This window comes from Phocoena sinus, chromosome 11 (assembly GCF_008692025.1).
Source record: "Phocoena sinus isolate mPhoSin1 chromosome 11, mPhoSin1.pri, whole genome shotgun sequence".
Lineage (NCBI taxonomy): Eukaryota > Metazoa > Chordata > Mammalia > Artiodactyla > Phocoenidae > Phocoena > Phocoena sinus.
This window is the reverse complement of record NC_045773.1, coordinates 53,793,681-53,813,400: the sequence shown is the minus strand read 5'-3', so window position 1 is coordinate 53,813,400 and position 19,720 is coordinate 53,793,681. Positions and strand designations below refer to the sequence as shown.

At 38.5% G+C, this 19,720-nt stretch overlaps 1 protein-coding gene across 1 annotated transcript in view; it reads right to left on the bottom strand.

The window, feature by feature from the left end:
• Positions 1-12,523: 12,523 nt before the first annotated feature.
• Positions 12,524-19,720, bottom strand: part of GADL1 (glutamate decarboxylase like 1) — a 398,137-nt gene continuing 390,940 nt past the window's right edge. The window contains exon 17 of the mRNA XM_032649105.1: positions 12,524-12,697. Coding sequence (XP_032504996.1) covers positions 12,524-12,697 — 174 coding nt within the window. The remainder of the gene's footprint in view (positions 12,698-19,720) is intronic.

Here is a 19,720-nt window from a genome sequence, read left to right as displayed (position 1 = left end):
GTGATGTAAGTCAGACAGAGAAAGACAAATATCTATGATATCACTCATGTGGAATCTAATTTTGAAAAAAATGATATAAATGAACTTATTATAAAACAGATTCACAGATTTCAAAAACAAACCTTTGGTTACCAAAGGGGAAACATGGCAAGGGGGATAAATTAGGATCTTGGGATTAACATACACACACTACTATGTATAAAATAGATAACCAACAGGGACCTACTGTATAGCACAGGGAACTCTACTCAGTATTCTGTAATAACCTATATGGAAAAGAATCTAAAAAAGAATGAATGTATGTATATGTATAACTGAATCACTTTGCTCTACACCTGAAACTAACATAACATTGTAAATCAACTATACTCCAATAAAATTTTTTAAAAAGACATAATGTTCCACAAATCATTGGGTAAAATGGACTCTTGAGGAAGATGAGTCATGTCTTCTGTATAAAAACCTTGCCACTAGCTCTGGTCTGTGGAGCACTCCTAACTACTTTTGGTTTTTTAATGTTTCAGTTTACCTTTAAATACACATGAATATACCACAATTTCTTCATTCACCTTACTCAAAGACACTACTGGGTTTTTTCCAGTTTTTTTTTTATAATTACAAAGTGTTGAGTAGACAGTATGGATCTATTTTATTAGAAAAAGGAAATGATATCAAAATTAATTAAAATAAGATGATTTAGATTATAAAATTCATTGAAAAATATACAGATTGAGCCTGACTAGTGAAAAAACAGGATAAGGAGCAGAAGACAGAGTAATTGTGACACACACACACCCCAAAGTGAGAAAAGCTCTACCAGTTTAAATGCTAAAAAATTGTATGCAGGATCTGTATGCTGAAAACTACAGTAAACTGATGAAAGGAATATAAAAGACCAAAATAAATCGAGTGCTATTCTGTGATCATGAATTGGATGACTCAATATTGTTAAAACATCGATTCTCTCCAATTTGATCTATAGGGTCAAGACAATTAAATCTAAACCCTAGCACTTCTTTTGGTAGGTATCAGCAAGAAAATTCTAAAATTTATGTAGAAGTGCAAAGAAACTAGGATAGCACAAACAATTCTGAAAGCGAACTAAGTTCTATCTACTTTGAAGACACACTATAAAACTATGTTGAGGGGCTTCCCTGGTGGCGCAGTGGTTGCGAGTCTGCCTGCTGATGCAGGGGACACGGGTTCGTGTCCTGGTCCGGGAAGATCCCACATGCCGCAGAGCGGCTGGGCCCGTGAGCCATGGCCGCTGAGCCTGCGTGTCCGGAGCCTGTGCTCTGCAACGGGAGAGGCCACAGCAGTGAGAGGCCCGCGTACCACAAAAAAAAATAAAATAAAATAAAATAAAACTATGTTGACCTAAAACAAATAGACTGCCATTTATTTCTCCAGCAAAAATGGGTTTATTTTGGATCCTCAAGAGATTGCAATTTGGAGTCTGCAACCATGGCAAGTCACATGCAAGTCCCCTGCACAGCAAGGAGAGAACTCTTTTAAAGAGAGGTGAAGGAGGAGTGGGAGGTACAATCTGTGGAGTGAAAGATAGGCTCAGTGATGTATTATACAACATGGGGGATACCGCCAACATTTTATAATAACTGTAAATGGAAGGTAACCTTTAAAAAGCGTATAAAACTTTTTTAAAAATTAAAAAATAAATAAAGAGGGAGAAAAGAAGTTAAAAGGGCTATAGTAAACAAAGAGTCGACTGGAGGAATTAAGATTTTGAAGAATAGTGGCTTTTCATTGGCTGAGTTGTGACAGTCTCTCATTGGTTGAGCCCTTGCCAGACATAAAGAGAACATCTTTCTTCTTCCTTTCGGGCTCTGCTATGGTCATAAGATGTTTGTTCTCCTTTTCTTTTTCTGTGGTTGATTTCTCATTTCATGCCACTGTGGTCATAAAAGATGCTTGAAATAATTTCTGTACTCTTAAATTTACATGGAGACTAAACTACATGCTACTAAAAAACCAATGAGTCAACAATGAAATCAAGGAAGAAATTTAAAAATACCTTGAGGCAAATGACAATAAAAATACAACCATTCAAAATCTATGGGATGCAGCAAAAGCAGTTCTTAGAGGAAAGTTCATAGTGATACAGGCCTTCTTTAAGAAACAAGAAAAATCTCAAATAAATAACCTAACCTACCACCTAAAAGAATTATAAAAAGGAGAACAAACAAAACCTAAAGTCAGCAGAAGGAAGGAGATAATAAAGACCAGAGAGGAAATAAATAAAATACAGATAAAAAAACAATTAAAAAAATCAATAAAACCAAGAGCTGGTTCTTTGAAAGGGTAAATAAAATTGACAAACCTCTGTCCAGGCTCACCAAGAAGAAAAGAGAGAAGACACAAATAAACAAAATCAGAAATGAAAGAGAAGAAATCACAACTGTGATGATTCAATATACACAAATCAATCAATGTGATACACCACATCAAATAAAGAAAGGACAAAAACCACATGATCAACTCAATAGATGCATAAAAAACATTTGATTATATTCAACATCCATTCATGATAAAAACCCTTATGAAAATGAGTATAGTGGGAACATATCTCAACATAATAAAAGCTATTTATGACAAACCTACAGCCAATATAATACTCAACAGTGAAAAGCTGAAAGCCTTCCCCCTAAAATCTGGAACAAGACAAGGATGCCCACTCTCACCACTTCTCTTCAACATAGTATTGGAAGTCCTAGCCACAGCAGTCAGACAAGAGAAAGAAAGAAAATGTATGCAAATTGGAAGGGAAGAAGTAAAAGTGTTATTATACACAAATGACATGATACTACATATAGAAAACCCTGAAGATTCCACACAAAAACTACTAGAACTGATAAACAAATTCAGCAAGATAACAGGATACAAGATTAACTACAGAAGTCGGTTGCATTTCTTTACACTAACAATGAAATATCAGAAAGGGAATGTAAACAAATAATCCCTTAAAAGTTGCATCAAAAAATACTTAGAAATAAACCTCACCAAGGAGGTGAACGACTTATATGCTGAGAACTACAAAACATTAATAAAGGAAGTTAAAGATGATTCCAAAAAATGGAAAGATAACCCATGCTCTTGAATTGGAAGAATTAATATTGTTAAAATGGCAATACTACCCAAAGCAATCTACAGGCTTAATGCAATCCCTATCAAATTACCCATTCCATTTTCCACAGAACTAGAACAAATAATCCTAAAATTTATATGGAACTATAAAAGACCCAGAAGTGCCAAAGCAATCCTGAGGAAAAAAAAACAAACCGGGAGGCATAACCCTCCCAGACTTCAGACAATACTACAAAGCTACAGTATTCAAAACAGGGTGGTATTGGCACAAAAACACACATACAGATCAATGGACCAGAATAGAGAGTCCAGAAAAAAACCCACACACCTACGGTCAATTAATTTTCAACAAACGAGTCAAGAATAAACAATGGGAAAAAGTCTCTTCAGTAAGTAGTGCTGGGAAAGTTGGACAGCTGCATATAAATCAATTAAGTTAGAACACATGCTCACACCATGTACAAAAATAAACTCAAAATGGCTTAAAGGCCTAAACATAAGATATGATACCATAAAACTCCTAGAAGAGATCATAGGCAAAACATTCTCTGACATCAATTGTACCAATGTTTTCTTAGGTCAGTCTCCCAAGGCAATAGAAATAAAAACAAAAATAAACAGATTGGACCTAATCAAACTTACAATCTTTTGCACAGCAAGGGAAACCATAAACAAAATGAAAAGACAACCTACGGAATGGGAGAAAATATTTGCAAATGATGCAACCGACAAGGGCGTAATTTCCAAAATATACAAACAGCTCATACAACTCAACAAAAAAACAAAAAACCCAATCGAAAAATGGGCAGAAGACCTAAATAGACATTTCTCCAAAGGAGACAGTTAGCCAATAGGCACATGAAATGATGCTCAACATCGCTAATTATTAGAGAACTGCAAATTAAAACTACAGTGAGGTACCACCTCACACCAGTCAGAATGCCCATCATTAAAATCTCTACAAACAACAAACGTTAGAGAGGTGTGGAGAAAGGGGAACCCTCTTACACTGTTGATGCGAATGTAAATTGGTGCAGCCACTGTGGAAAACAGTATGGAGTTTCCTCAAAAAACTAAAAATAAGAGTTGCCATATGATCCAGCAGTTGCACTCCTGGGCATATATCCAGAGAAAACTATAATTCAAAAAGATAGATCCATCCCTATGTTCATAGCAGAACTATTTAAAATAGGAAAGACATGGAAGCAACTTAAGTGTCCATCAATAGATGAATGGATAAAGAAGATGTGGTACATATATACGATAGAATATTACTGAGCCATCGAAAAGAACGAAATAATGTCATTTGCAGCAACATGGATGGACCTAGAGATGATCATACTAAGTGAAGTAAGTCAGACAGAGAAAGACAAATACCATATTATATCACTTATATGTGGAATCTAAAATATGACACAAATGAACCTATCTACAAAACAGAAATAGACGCACAGACATAGAGAACAGACTTACGGTTGCCAAGGGGAGGAGGGGTAGGGGAGGGAAGGAATGGGAGTTTGGGATTAGCAGATGCAAACTATTATATATAGAATGGATGAACGACGAGCTCCTACTGTATAACACAGGGAACTATATTCAATATCCTGTTAGAAACCGTAGTGGAAAAGAACATAAGAAAAAAATATATAAAAGTATAGATACATATATATATAACTATAGTCACTTTGCTGTATAGAATACAATATTGTAAATCAACTATACTTCAATAAAATAAAAAATAAAAATAAAATAAAATAATAAAGAGCCCAGAAATAGACTCTGCAAATATAGGCAACTGATTTTTAATAATTGATGGGGAAGTGTAATATTATAAATAAAATCTTCTGCTAATGAATAAAACCTAGCCACAAAGGTGACAGTTTTATTGCTGACTAAGCATTAAACCAGAGGTTATGTGCCGCTCAGGTAATATGCTAAAGAGGTGGTAAAGACAGAAAGAAATAACACAGGATTAGGCACATGAGTGTTTTTCCAGTGGTTTAGCTTTAGCCCCAGGAGGGATGGAACAGGCCCAAATGTCACATAATCTGTTTATGAGTAATCTCCAGGATTGGCAATTCACCCTGGATTGTTCACGTTAGGGGACATGATGCAGAAATTCCCACCTAGACTTGATTACGTGACTGCAACTACAACGCGCATCCAGTGCTTGCAGGAAGTGGAGAATCTCAAACAGATCCTTATCATTTTGCACACCAGATTCGAAGGAATGTGTGTGCTCCTGCCTGGCAAACCAGCAAATCCCTCTAATATGAATATAAGACCTCCCCAGAAGCCATGCAGATTGAGGTGTGTGGTTCTGCCCCAAGGATGTGAGAAATACCAAAATTTATCCTCTAGAAAATTCCTCTCTGGAGACCCAAATGTGAGAGGCCTTAGAAAAACATGGCACAACCTAATAATCATTCAACTAAAAATTCAACTCACATGTTGACTTAAGTAGGATTGGAAGACACATTTTTAGGTTTAGCACAGGTTCTCCAATGTGACAGTAGGGCCCTCTTCCAAGGGCAGGGAGGCGAGGAGTCAATGAAGTTCCTCCAGCATCGATGCTCACCCAGTGCCCCACCCAGCCCACCACAGAAAGGCCTCCCCCTGCAGAGAGAACAGCTGTGTTTCCACTATGGTGTAACAACCTTCTCATCCCTTGGTCTGCACCAGAACATAACCTGCCCGTAGAAGAGCCTTCAAATAACAGAAAAAAATTGTTTAGGACTCACTATTCACTTGGGTTACATTTTGTGGCTATTTGTATTCTACATTGTTATCAGCTATCAGTCAGAATTGCAGAATATGTCAAATATGAGTGGGTCCTAGGCAGTGTTCATAAAATGTTAACCGACCTATAATTTGTGATTCTTAAAATGAATATGGCTTTAGCCTGACATTCTCTTGTGAGAAAATATTTAGAAATCAAAATCATGCTACTCCCAAGAAGAAAAGTTTTCTCAGATAAGTCAATCTAAATTCATTTTTAGGGGGAAACTCTTCTCTTTTCCTGCAGGGATGCATATACTAACCAGAACACTTGACATTTCAGTTTGTAGCATGTGTTTTAAGATTAAAGGTGACTTCTGTTGGTGGGAATGTAAACTGATACAGCCACTGTGGAGAACAGTATGGAGGTTCCTTAAAAAACTAAAAATAGAATTACCATACGATCCAGCAATCCCACTACTGTATACCAAGAGAAAAACATAATTCAAAAAGACGCATGCACCCCAGTGTTCACTGCAGCACTATTTACAATACCCAGGTCATGGAAGCAACCTAAATGCCCATTGACAGACGAATGGATAAAGAAGATGTGGTAGATATATACAATGGAATATTACTCAGCCATAAAAAGGAACGAAATTGGGTCATCTGTAGAGACGTGGATGGATCTAGAGACTGTCATACAGAGTGAATAAGTCAGAAAGAGAAAAACAAATATCGTATATTAACGCATATATGTGGAACCTAGAAAAATGGTACAGATGAACCGGTTTACAGGGCAGAAATAGAGACACAGATGTAGAGAACAAACGTATGGACACCAAAGGGGGAAAGCGGCGGGGTGGTGGTGGTGGTGTGATGAATTGGGCAATTGGGACTGACATGTACACACTGATGTGTATAAAATTGATGACTAATAAGAACCTGCTGTATTAGAAAATAAATAAAATTTAAAAATTAAAAAAAAAGATTAAAGGTGATTTAAAAGCTTTTTCTAAGACATGAGTTAGTTATTTTACATTTACGCATCCAGGTGTTCCCTAAATAAAGAAGTTATCATCTCCAAAGGCAAACTAAATGCACCTACTTGCCAACCTTCCTCACAGCCACGATTATTTATTAATTACTATGTGCTAAGCCCCCTATGGATATTATAGTCTAATTTTTAAATGCATAGAGATATATTATTACAAATAGTGATACGAATATTTTAAGAAAATTATAGAGAGCTTATACTGGGACAGATTCCCTTTTGGGTGGCTGGAAGGCAGGCAGAGAACATCCCTAAGAAACAAAGAATCAAGCTGGGACCAGAACTGTACGCAGAAGTTTAGCTAGGTGGAGGGGGAAACAGCATTGTAGGAAGAGGCAGGACTACATCCACAGGTTTTGACAGCTGGGGTAAAAAGGAGGGGTGGGATCTGAAAAAAGCCCAACTTCCAGCTCCCATGAGGTGGGTGACAGCACAACACAACCTGTATGGGGCTGGAAGGACACAGTGCCTTGGCAGCCACTTCCAGAATTTGATCTTTATCCTGGGAATTAAAATCACCTGCTTTCGTATAGCGTAACTATCAGGGCCGCGATCACCTACGCCAACATGATTTAATTTTGTTTCAGGACATTTTCGCTCAGAAACTTCATGTTGTAAATCAGTGAGTAACTTTACTGTTTGCTTTAGGAAATTCCTGCCAACCAGCTTATCCAGAGAAACACTTGAGTCATCTCTCCCATCAGGACAAAAGAGGGCTCAGCTGTAGAAACAGCTCACTTATCACACAATTTATTTATGGAGACTTGTGCCAAGACACTCCCCTTGCTGTGCCCACCAACCCTACACCATTACATGGTGGACTGTGTCCCAACCAGTTTGCCTTAAAAGACCCACTATTTAAGCCACCTGAGCACACACCTGAAGCCTGTAAATAGGCTTCTTCAACTCCCCCTTCTGAGACCCCACTGAAATTCTTTCAAGGCAGTGTTGCTCCATACTCAGTAGGGCTAATAAAGTTTTAATTAGCTTTGCGTGACCAACAGCTTTTCTGAAGATCTTCTGCAGAGCTTGTAAAACAGAAAGTGAGAGATAGGATCAGTTTGTGTTTTAATATGGTTGCAGTTTGGTGAGCAGATGGGACAAAGCCCAGAATCAATGTGTGGATGCAGTAAGAAGGCTATAGCTATAGTCCAGAGGAGAGATGAAAGGAGTTTGGAATTTGGACATGACAATGGAGCTGGGATAAATGGATGGATTGGAGACATGTTTTGGAGGTAAATCCAACAAGGTCTGCTCGTAGGTTGGACACTGGGGGAGAGATGGAGACAGAGATATTAAGCATCAATTATAAATTCTGGTTTGCTGAACTAGATAATGATGTCATTCGCTGAGATGGAAGCATGGACAAAGGAACTTGTTTGAACAGGGGTGTAGAAAATCCTGAGTCCATTTTGGGCACGCTGAGTTTGAGTGGGACCTGAGTGGAGTTGTCAAGTAAGCATTTGCCCATGTCAGCATGGAGCTCACAGAGGTCTAAGAAAGCAGTGGCCAAATACTAAGAAAATATTTATTCTCACCTCCACTGGGGTCCCTATTAAAATTTCTCACTATTTCAAATCAAAATGCCCTCTAGGCTATTGCCCTCCAACTTCAATGGCAAAAAGCAGACAAGAAAATTCCTATCCTCTGGTTTGAGAAAGGGGCCATGACAGTAAAATTATTGTCCTCTTAGACCAACCTAGTTCTTGATGTTTCTGTTTGCCAAGTAACTGTGGGATGTCAGACACAGATTGCTAGGATTAGTTCAAGATGACCCTTTTCTCTCTATACATCTACACTAGCAAAGCGAAGAAGTTTAGAGCCTGGGTTCTGGGGTGAGGTGGATTTAGATTTGACCCTGGGGTCTACCACTCAGTAGTCTGATAATCTTGGAGAATTTTCTTACACTATTTGTGTACCAGGTTCCTTGATTGTAAAATGAGGATAATAAAACTCTCACCTTGATCGAGTTTCGTAAGGTGTGTGTAAGACCATGTAAATGTACTAGCTGGCACAGTCCTTGGCATGTCGTATGGACTCAGTAAATGTTAGCTATTGTCACCATCATCCTTGGTTTTCTGCATTAGAGGAGGCTCAAACTTGTAGAGTTTGCCATGAGAAACACTGCACCTGCAGGACTAACAGGTTAAAGAAACAGGAAACCTATATTATCTTTCTCTTTTTGGCTATAGCACTCCACATACTCCCCCTGTCCCAGGGGCATTTACTTTAATGGTCTGGGTGTCCAATGCTTCATTGGTTCAGTCTAATGGCCCCCTGGAAGTTGAGACTCGTAACTGATTTCTTGTATCATATCTGGTTGGCTGACTTACAGCTCACATTTTACAAGACCAAAACCAGGTAAAGCTACTCTTCCTGCAGCCCTTACCCCAGTAATGGCAATTCCTTTCTTATGGTTGCCCAAGCCAAAGGTAAATGAAACTATCCTTCATTTCTCATTTCTTTTTAAATACTCTACTCCATTAGCCAAGATTCCACCTTTCAGTGCCTCTGGGATCAGACCCGTTTTCACCGCTTCCTTCACTACACCTCTAGCATAAACCACCACAGTCTCTTGTTTGCGCTATTGCAATTGCCCCCATTTGATCTCCACCCTTGCCCATGCACGCCCTATTCTCCAAACAGCAATCAGAGTGATCCTCCGAAAATATAAGCTGAATCATGTCAATACCCTGTTCAGATGCTCCAGTGTGTTTCCATCTAAGCCTCCATCTACATGGTCCAGTGTCCTGACTCCCAGATACGTCCCTGATTCCATCACCCTATCCTGACTACCACTCACCCCCATCAGTCCCTCCACTCCAGCCACACTTACCTCCACGTTGGTCCCTGGATGGATCACAAGTGCAGCTCCTCAGCCTTTAGCTTACCAAGCCCTCCTCCTGGTACGCCCTTTCCCCAGATACCCACAGGGCTCTCTCTCCACTTCCTTGACCTCCATGCAGAGGTTCCCCTGTCAGCGAGGGCCTGCCTAACCAACTTCTCTCCGACAGCCAAGTCCACCCTCACAGCTACCATATTCCATCCCTTTACTCTCTGTCTTCAAAATACACATCGCCACCTGACTTGTTACATAGTGACTTGATTGTCAGCCCCAAGGATATAGAAAGCTTCACAGGAGCAGAGATTTTGTCTATTTCAGTCACTGGGTATTCCCTACATCCTAGATAACAGTCTGGAACATAGTAGGCCCATTAGCAATACATTTAAAGGGTGAATGAATTACAATTAACCTTTTATCAAAAAATTTTTCTTGACCATTCAGTCAAGTACCTGATTGGGGGTGGTATATCTGAACATTTTAAGGAGAAAGGAGTGGGATGTTCAAAGTACTGGTAGCAGTCGGGTTTTTTTTGCCACTGAGCAAGGAACTGTCATCTTTCAAAAAAGGGCCCAACAGAAGCTGAGCTCAGGCTATTGAGTCTCCCATGACCTGCCTTGTAGATAAAGAAAGACTGAACAAGAGGCAAATCCATACTTGGCTATTAACTGTTTTTTCCACCTTATTCCAGGTGTTAACTAAAAAACAGACCACTTCCAACCTACTGTCTCAATTATTTAACTAAAATGCCAACAGAGCCCAAATTACTTCTAAAATGTATTGGTACCAATGAACTAATTTACAAAACAAAGACTCACAGACTTAGAAAACAAACTTAAGGTTAACAAAGGGGAAATGTAGTAGAAGGGATAAGTTAGGAGGTTGAGATTAACATGTACACATTAACATATATAAAATAGATAATCAACAAGGACCTGCTGTATAGCACAGGGAACTCTACTCAACACTGTAATAACCTATATGGGAAAGAAAAGATATACGTATATGTATGACTGAATCAAGCTGCTGTACACTGACAACAAACACAACATTGTAAATCAACTCTACTCCAATATAAAATAAAAATTTAAAAAAAGATTTTAACACTTAAAAATATAAAAAAAAAATAAAATGACTGTGTTACTTACAAAATAAATAAATAAAATGTACTGGTACAATCCAGTAAAGGGGGGTGACAGGAAGAGAAAAGCCAAACACGGTGTGCTCACGTTGCTTTTTATTTCATTAAACCCAAATTATTGCAAACATCAATTTCAGAACATTTTAGGAAGACGTTAAAACAAAAAGGCAACAAGAAATGCAAACACACACACAAATACCTATCACCAGAGACTGAAGTAATTCAGAGAAAGATTAAAATATTCTTTGACTGATGGAGATATTGAGAAATGACACACCCTAAAATGAGAATATGGAATAAAAGCAAATAGTACACATCTGCTTTTTAAGTCTTCACAATTTAAGTAAGTTAGGGAAGGCATACAAAATGGTTATTGAATATGCTACGTCTAATACTTGAACAATCTTCAGTCATGTGCCTTCCAAATCACAGCTCTACTTAGATTCATAATTATACTTTGTTGAACTCTGCACCCACACCTCTGAATTCTGTTTATTTCTTAGTCAAAGAAAATTCTGCTAGAAATCTAGGACCAGGATTAGATAGAATTACAATTATCCATTCCCAGGAAAAATGGAGGAGGTGTCTGCCCTGAAAGACCTCTAATTCTCAGATTCTCTGCCCAATATAAATCACTTAATAGTCTACACTGACATTTCAAAGCTTGCGAAAGGGAGTGTTGTATAACCCTGGACTTCATTCTGGTTCTTTCCTACAAGCAGAGAACAAGATAAAAAAAGGGCCCCTCAAGCTTAGAGAGGTACCTAATTAGAGACATATATGCCTAACGTCTACTCCCAATTAATGACACGAAAGATTCTGGGAAGTGAATTAGGACTATTGCTTTGATTAAAAGGACTACACTACGAAGTGTTTGTCTTTTATCCTTATCTCTAATTTAAATAATTTATAATAGATTATGGCTAATTTTAACTTTTGAGAATAAACATTTAGTCTGCATAAAAGATACTTTTTATAAAGTAAACATCTTATATAGTTTCTCTTTTAAAAAACACTTTTGATATACTTCTGATGACCCTAAACATTTGTGCTACAGATGCCACAGCTGCATTTTCAGAGACCGACTCAGGAACCACTGAAATATTAGATATCCTTTTGCTGGCAACACATAAGAGTGCTTATTCAGTCAATTCAAAGTTGTGCTAAACTACTGGTTCTCAGATTTTACCTTGCCTCAGAATCATGTGGAAGGCTCCTTAAAATTCAGAATACCCAGACCACCCCCCGAGTTTCCGATTCAGTAGGTCTGGCGCGGGGCTGAGCACCTGCATTTCTAACATGTTTCCAGGTGCTGCTGGTGTAGGGATCACACTGTGAGAACCACTGCTTTAACCCGCTAATTTCGATGTTCTTTCAAGAGAAATGAAAGCTTAGAATCCAGAGCCCACGTAGTACTCACTAAACTCTCTCCCAGGCTCTGCCCCAGGGATGATCCGTGAGAAAATCCTTTATTGCAGCAGTAGCACCCAGGCAGCTAAATAGTCCTTAACACTACTTGCTTAGCATTTTGGTTTTGCTGGGCAAGGATGTGGCATGTTTCCTATTTCTCACCAGAAGGGCTGCAATCTCCTATGTGGCCCCAGATGCCCTGGATCTGTAACCCTCCAGGGCAGGACCTGTGCCTCTGGGGGATCAAAAGCCATAGCTACATGTCCCTACCCAGAAGGTCTATCTCATCCAGGAGGAAGTCCATGTCCTCCCGTCTGACTTGAGGGCTGATCAGCACCTGCCGGAAGAAGTTGACCTTCCCCCGGTGGGGCTGGTAGCCCAGCATGAGGCTCCCCTTCTTCATCATCCGCTCCTTAATGGCCGGGGCCACCTGCATGGGAGAGGAGGGAGGCGGTGAAAGACCAGAACACTGAGGCATCATGATTGCATTGTACCCAGTCATTGGCTACTCACAGGGCAGCCACTGGTGTGGATGCCATTCTCACACACACAAAGTTGACATTAATAATAATAACCTGCTGAGAACTTATGGCATATAAGTACTGATTCAAGCGCCTTAGATAGATGAATTCACTTAATCTTCACAATAACTCCACAAGGGAGATATTATTAATATACCCTTTCCAGATGAGGAAACTGAGGTGCAAAGAGATTAGATAAATAGCCTGAGGTCCTGCATTTGGTAAGTGGGAGAGTTGAGATTTAAAAGCAGGCAGTCTCACCCAAGCCCATGCTCAGAAACTTAAATCACGATGCAGTGATGCCACATTAAAATCAAACCAGGTGTTTGTTCTCAGGGGTCACAGTCTCAAAAGTGTCAAGTGTTACGTTCCCAAATTTGTTGGAACTAAAAAATACTCCAGTTCAGGCAATTCGAATAAAGAAGATTAGTCAGAAATGGATAAAAAGCACACAAAATAACAGCCATGCCTTGACAGTCTACCAAAGAAAACACTAAAACAGGTACTATGTGCAGTTATATTTTGCAGACTATCAGTTTATTAGTTTATTAATAGAACATACTGGTTTATTAACAGGAAATATAACCACTGTGTCACTTATTAAGAGGCGTACAGTTGGTAATAAAATTAGTAAGTCCATATTTTAAGGATTTCTGGTGAACACGGGAAGAATGGGCCCTGAGAGTCCAAGTGCACACATTTTTCTAATTTTCCACTTCCATTTTCATTTTAACTCTTTCACAGTTGCTGAGCATATCCTCAGTGAATATGGGCAAAGAGAAGAGAATGAGTGTTTGTCCTCTCCTGTCAGGAAGAGGAGACGTAGCTAGTCCAGAAGGGAGAAACGCATACTTAAATAAAACCAGGCACAACGTGGTATAAGATGCCTTAGATGAGGGGCATAAATCTTGGTTCCTGGGAGCCCTTCTCAGAGTGTGACCACCCCACACCACTCTGGTTTGAAACACTTCTATGATTTGTCAGATACTTCCCTAAACACAAGCCAAAGTACTTCACCCAGCTCTCAACAAAATGATCTATTCCAAGCTTATGGGAGGATCAATGCTTCAGACCTCTGGAGATATATGTTGGACTCAACCACAGCCTTCTTAAGCGATGTCCAAGGGTCATTTTAGCTAAATACTTTTTTCATCATGTGCTCATTTTAGAACTTAAATCTTGTACAACATGAACTATTACTGTGCTTACAACAGCAAAAACGAAGACTTACTCAGCACAGTCACACTGTCATTCTAGCAAAGGACTGGACGTCTCTCACAGTAAAAGGAACATAGGGCTTCCCTGGTGGCACAGTGGTTGGGAGTCGGCCTGCCGATGCAGGGGACAAGGGTTCATGCCCCGGTCTGGGAAGATCCCACATGGCGCGGAGCGGCTGGGCCCGTGAGCCATGGCCGCTGGCCCTGCGCGTCCGGAGCCTGTGCTCCGCAGCGGGAGAAGCCACAGCAGTGAGAGGCCCGCGTACCGCAAAAAAAAAAAAAAAAAAAAAAAAAAAGATGGGGAAATTAAAATGCACATAGATGTGTTTTAAGTTAAAATATTTAAGTTACGTATGCATCACCTATTTTTCTAGGATTATTTGCTTTAAGTTGATCAATCCTCATCCCCTTAGGTAGGTGGGCTTCTAGCGCGTATGTGGGTATGAATGCATGTGTATGTGCATGTGTGTATGCATGCATGTGTATGTATGTGCATTTGTGTGTGTACATGTGTGTTGTGTATGTATGTGCATGTGTGGGTGTATGTGTGTGCACAATCACATGTAATTTAAACTTCTAACCCCCCATTTGTCATTTACTGCTCTTAAAATCCTCCTAGTCACAGGACAATGCAGAACTGTGGGCTGACTTAGGCTCATGACAAAGGTACATTTATTTTTAATTCCAAGAGCGAGTGGGCTCTTGCATGTAACCTGTAGGTGTGAGAGTAGGTATGAGAAGGCATGGCCCACAGTGCCCATGCTAATCAATGCCAGGAAGATCTGGTCCATGTGGGGCAAATGTCTGCCCAGGAGAGTCACAGACTATCAATTTTAAAGCTTACAGCTTGTGGTTCTGTAGACTTTTTTTAAAACAAAAATTCCCTTTGTATTTATCTCCATCTTCCTCTAGGTAGTAACCAGGGTTTAATCTGCTCTGGCTTATAGCAAATTTTAAATTTAAAACAGGCATGTTCTTGGCTCAAACCTAACTTGCATTATCTATTCCTATTTATTTTTCCTCTATTTTTCTTTCCCAAATGATAATTTATGCCTTACCTTTGGAGAGCAGAATTTTGATTCCAGCTCCTAATGTGGCTCACAGGAGGCGCTTATCAAAATGAATGTCAGGTTTGCATTTCTTGTTAGCAAACCAAAAACATCTCCTAATGTGAGCAAGAAAGATAAAACTAAGAGGCACTCAGATGTGTTAATATAAAGATATTTTTGATCTTTAAATTCTTGCTCTTTATAAGGCATAAAAATTTGCTTCCATGGGCAGAACACCTGGCATCAGAACCAAACTTCTAAGCTAAATTTTGTCACTGACTTTAGAAAATTATAAAGAAATGACTAAACATCTGTGTGTTTCAGAGAACTAGCTAAGTAAGGGTTTGGCAGTACAACACACATCTTATTTTCGTACCCATGAATATAAGCTTAATTCCTAGAGGTAATTAATTACTCCTGGCCAAGAGGGGAAAACCTCCTTTGTTTAAATACTCCATGGGGAAAGCAAGCTGTAAGCAACACCAACATCATTCATTAAATCTGCCACAAATTATAACTGTAGTAGTAGCGGTTGTTGTTATTGTTAATATTTTACCAACTCTTTAACATTTGCAATGTGCTTTTCATGTCTCTGAATCTCATAAACCCAAATTAAAGCTTATTTGAAAAGAATCCACATTTTTGCAATTTAGGGACCAGAATGTTCTCGTGACTAGCCAGCTTGTCACCTTTGCACATTAAAAAAAAAACAAAAAAAACCCCACTTCCTATTTATAAAGCTTCAGGCATAATCCAATTCTTGGCAACTAGGATATTCTCTTTTGCTGATCACAGCAGAGAAACAGTCCTAATCCGACAAGATGGAATACTCACAAGGGAAAGAAAATATGTGCAAACCAAATGTAAATATCTGAATATCGCCCCTAAAGGGAGCATGCAAGGAGGAAAGCAATTTAGCAGGAGTGAGATTGCTTTCCAGCTCTCAATTATTTTACTGCTGGTTTTTCCCCCAAATTGTATATCAAATTCTTTTCTCCTGCCTCAGTGCTCTGGTCCCTGCATCTTAAGTGGAGGAAGATCCTGACATTTCTATTTGGTTGCACAGGAACTTAATCGACACATTTCTGTAGGGTTGCTGTTTCCCCCCTTAAATTATGTTTCAGCAATGATTTAGCCATTTAAACAGAATGTTGTTGCCACACCCCTGCTGCATAAACAGCATTTGGTATTTAAAAGTTGCTTAAACCCAAGGAAAAGAAAAAAACAACTCTCTCATTCTGGCCAAGTACAGTAATTTGTTAACAGATAACTGACCAGGTGTCACCAGAGCCTTTTATTAAAATAAAATCGTCATGTCTGTAAAATGACATTTCTTCTTAAAAATGTGTAACTTATTTAATGTTAAACAACACATTTTTTTTCAATATACAAAGTGTTTCTCAAACTCTCTGTAAGTTTATTTTTTTCCAGTCCATTACATACTTTTGTGAAATACAGTAAAAGTGAATAACTAAATGAAAATTAATTACTAAATTAAAATGAAATAAAAAAGACATAAAAACAAGGTCCTACTGTATGGCACAGGAACTATATTCAATATCCTGTGATAAACCATAATGGAAAAGAATATGTGTGTGTGTGTGTGTGTGTGTGTGCGTGTGTATAACTGAGTCACTTTGCTGTATAGCAGAAATTTAAAAAACACTGTAAATCAACTATACTTCAATAAAATTAATTTAAAAAAATTTTTAAAAAGAAAAGGTAAAAGGAAGACATAATAAGTACAAGCTAAATTAGTGTTTTTTTTTTAATCAACAGTAAACTTGCTGTTGTTATAAAAGCTTCTGAACAGTAACTCCGGGTTCCCATGTTTTTCTTATGGCAGACACCCAGTTCATGGATCTGCAGGGTGCTGGAGATCACATTTTGAGGACTGCTGCTCTGTTTTAACTCCCTTGTCTCCTTGGGGGTGTATATAATTTTAGTTATGAATGTTGGTGTTATTTTTCATACTTACTTCTGCATATTGGCATAATCTCCATACCATTTTGAATCGTGTTTTTGTTTTTCACTAAACCACTGTGCCATAGTTTACCTAAACATGTCCCACTTGTTAAGTCTTGGAACTGCTTCCAATGGCACTTCAGTGAAACCATGAACCCAATCATGAAAACTCTAAATCACTTCTTCGAAGTCTAGTTCAGAGATGATAAATGTCTCAAAATCTCCTAGACATTAGGATCTTTATACAACTTTTCCCATCAGATGCTCTAAGGGTGAAATAGTCACATTTTCACCTGCAAAATATGGGGCAGCACAACCCCCAGCATGACTGAGAAGATAAGCCCATAATTAAAGGAAGTGATCCTTTTAAGTAAATATGAGGGGCAAAGACTACATACACTTCTACTGTGACTCTAGATAGCAGAATCATTCAGAGCTTCTAATAAACCCAGCAAGATTTGTGTTTTGCTAAATTCTCCCCTAAATTGATGTTCTTCAAACTCCAGATTTTAGAGCTGTTTTCTCAATTTCAATTTAATTAAATCTTCATTCTGTAATCTCTAAGGAAGCAAAGATTTTTTAAGGAGTAGGAGGCTAAACTCATAATAATTTGCACATCTTGTGGGGAGAGCATGGAGTGGGCAGGCAGACTAATAAACTGAAGAATAAATTAGAGTTTTATTGTAATTAATAAAACTTTTTCTAAGATTATTTTGCCTAAAGGAAAGTTAGTTGTATCAAATGCAGAAAATTATCTACAATATTTTTTCTCTCTATAAAAGTCACTTGAAAGAGTTTTTAATTTCCTTATATTTACACTAAACTTCATACATCTTTGGCACCTTTTGTATTTCCCAGAACAGAGTTTATAGCCATACCAAAGCTACTCATTGCAATACATGGTTAAGCAAATAAACACTGAGAAAGCAATATAGTGGGGGCTGATTCAGCTGCTATGTTGAATGTTATTTGCTCTAGCTCTAGTTTGGTAAGCTTTTTTTTTCTGTAAAATGCCAGACAGTAAATAATTTAGGCTTTGTAAGTCATACAAGCTCTGCTGCAAATACTCAACTATGCCACTGTAGCATGAAAGCAGCCCTAGACAATATATAAACAAATGAGCATGGCTATTCAGGGACTTTATTTAGGAACAATGAAATTTAATATTCAATATCATATGATTTTCACATGTCACAAAATATTAACTGCTTTTCATTATTTTTCAACCTCTTAAAAATATTAAGCCCATTTGTAGCTCCTAGGCTGTACATAAATAGGTGATAAGCTAGATTTGGCTTTAGACATAATGTACTACTCCCTGGTCAAAATGGAAAAAAATACATTATGATATATAAAATCTACCCCTTAGAAGGAAAAAGTGCATGAATATTAGGTTCACTGGGCTTCTTTCAGAAACTCTGAATTGGGCCAGGAAATGAAAAAGTTCTTCCTGTCTCTTCTTCTCCAGCAGAGCATGAAACCAGAGCCACAGATGGGTGGGCAGGGTTGCCACAGTGGATTTCTTCCAGAACAATTTTCTTGAACCATCACAACAAGTAGCTTGTTTTATATTGTCTTCCCAAATAATCTGGGTTCCAAATAAGCCCCATGTTCCATGTTAACTTGAGGTGGGTTCTTCTGAGTAGGATATTAAAATCTAGCTCATGAAAAGAGTTGGCAGGAAATGTCCACACTTGGTACCTGGCACCCAACACAAGACTCTTTCTGAGACTTATAACAAGGTATGTAACTCCTTTCCCCATTTAAGTCATTTTTTTTTTGTATAGTTTGGGGACATCTCAGATTTGCTGAGCCCAGATAGAGATGCAATGCTGATCAAGGTGAGGGCCAGAATTCAGGGCATGAAGAGCAGCAACGGCCAGGATTTAAATGGAAGAATTCCAGTCCAAGAGAAGAATGAGCAAGACTAAACCAGTCAGAGAACTTAAGTGGGCTTTCCAGGGGCCTTCCTTCTTCTGAGAAAAGTGCAGACCAGCACAGTGACAATCTAGGAAGCAAACGGGGCTTTCCCAGTGCATATAAGCTGAAGGCCAATCAATCATCAGAGAAAAGCTACCCTGGAGAGATTCCCCAGGCATTCCTGGATGCCCAATTTTGCAGTTATAGAAAATAAGATGTGAGAAAGCCTGTAAATCCTTTATTTGTTCATTACTTTCTCTGGTATTTATCTCCATAACTAAAGCATCATGATGGTCCTTGCATGAGCCAGTGAATGGAAGGTCATCATAACACTGATACTGGATCACAGTCTAAACACAGATTTTCATCTCTTATTTTCCTTTTGGCTTCAATTAAAAAAAGATATACTCTCCAGTGGATAAGTGCATTCCATCAATTTCTGATCATGAAAAGAGCTCAAACATATAAGAACTTCCCAAAACTTAAATGAACATTTTTATCTTGATTTCTTCTAACTGTACATAAGAACCAGATAACTTGATTTCTTCTGACTGTACATAAGAACTGACTTTTCTAAATTTTAAAATTTGTATGGAAACACAGAAGACCCCAAATAGCCAAAGCAATCCTGAGAAAGAAAAACAGAGCTGAGCTGGGGGAATCAGGCTCCCTGACTTCAGACTATACTACAAAGCTACATTAATCAAAACAGCATGGTAGTAGTGCAAAAACAGAAATATAGCTCAATGGACAGGATAGAAAGACCAGAAATAAACCCACA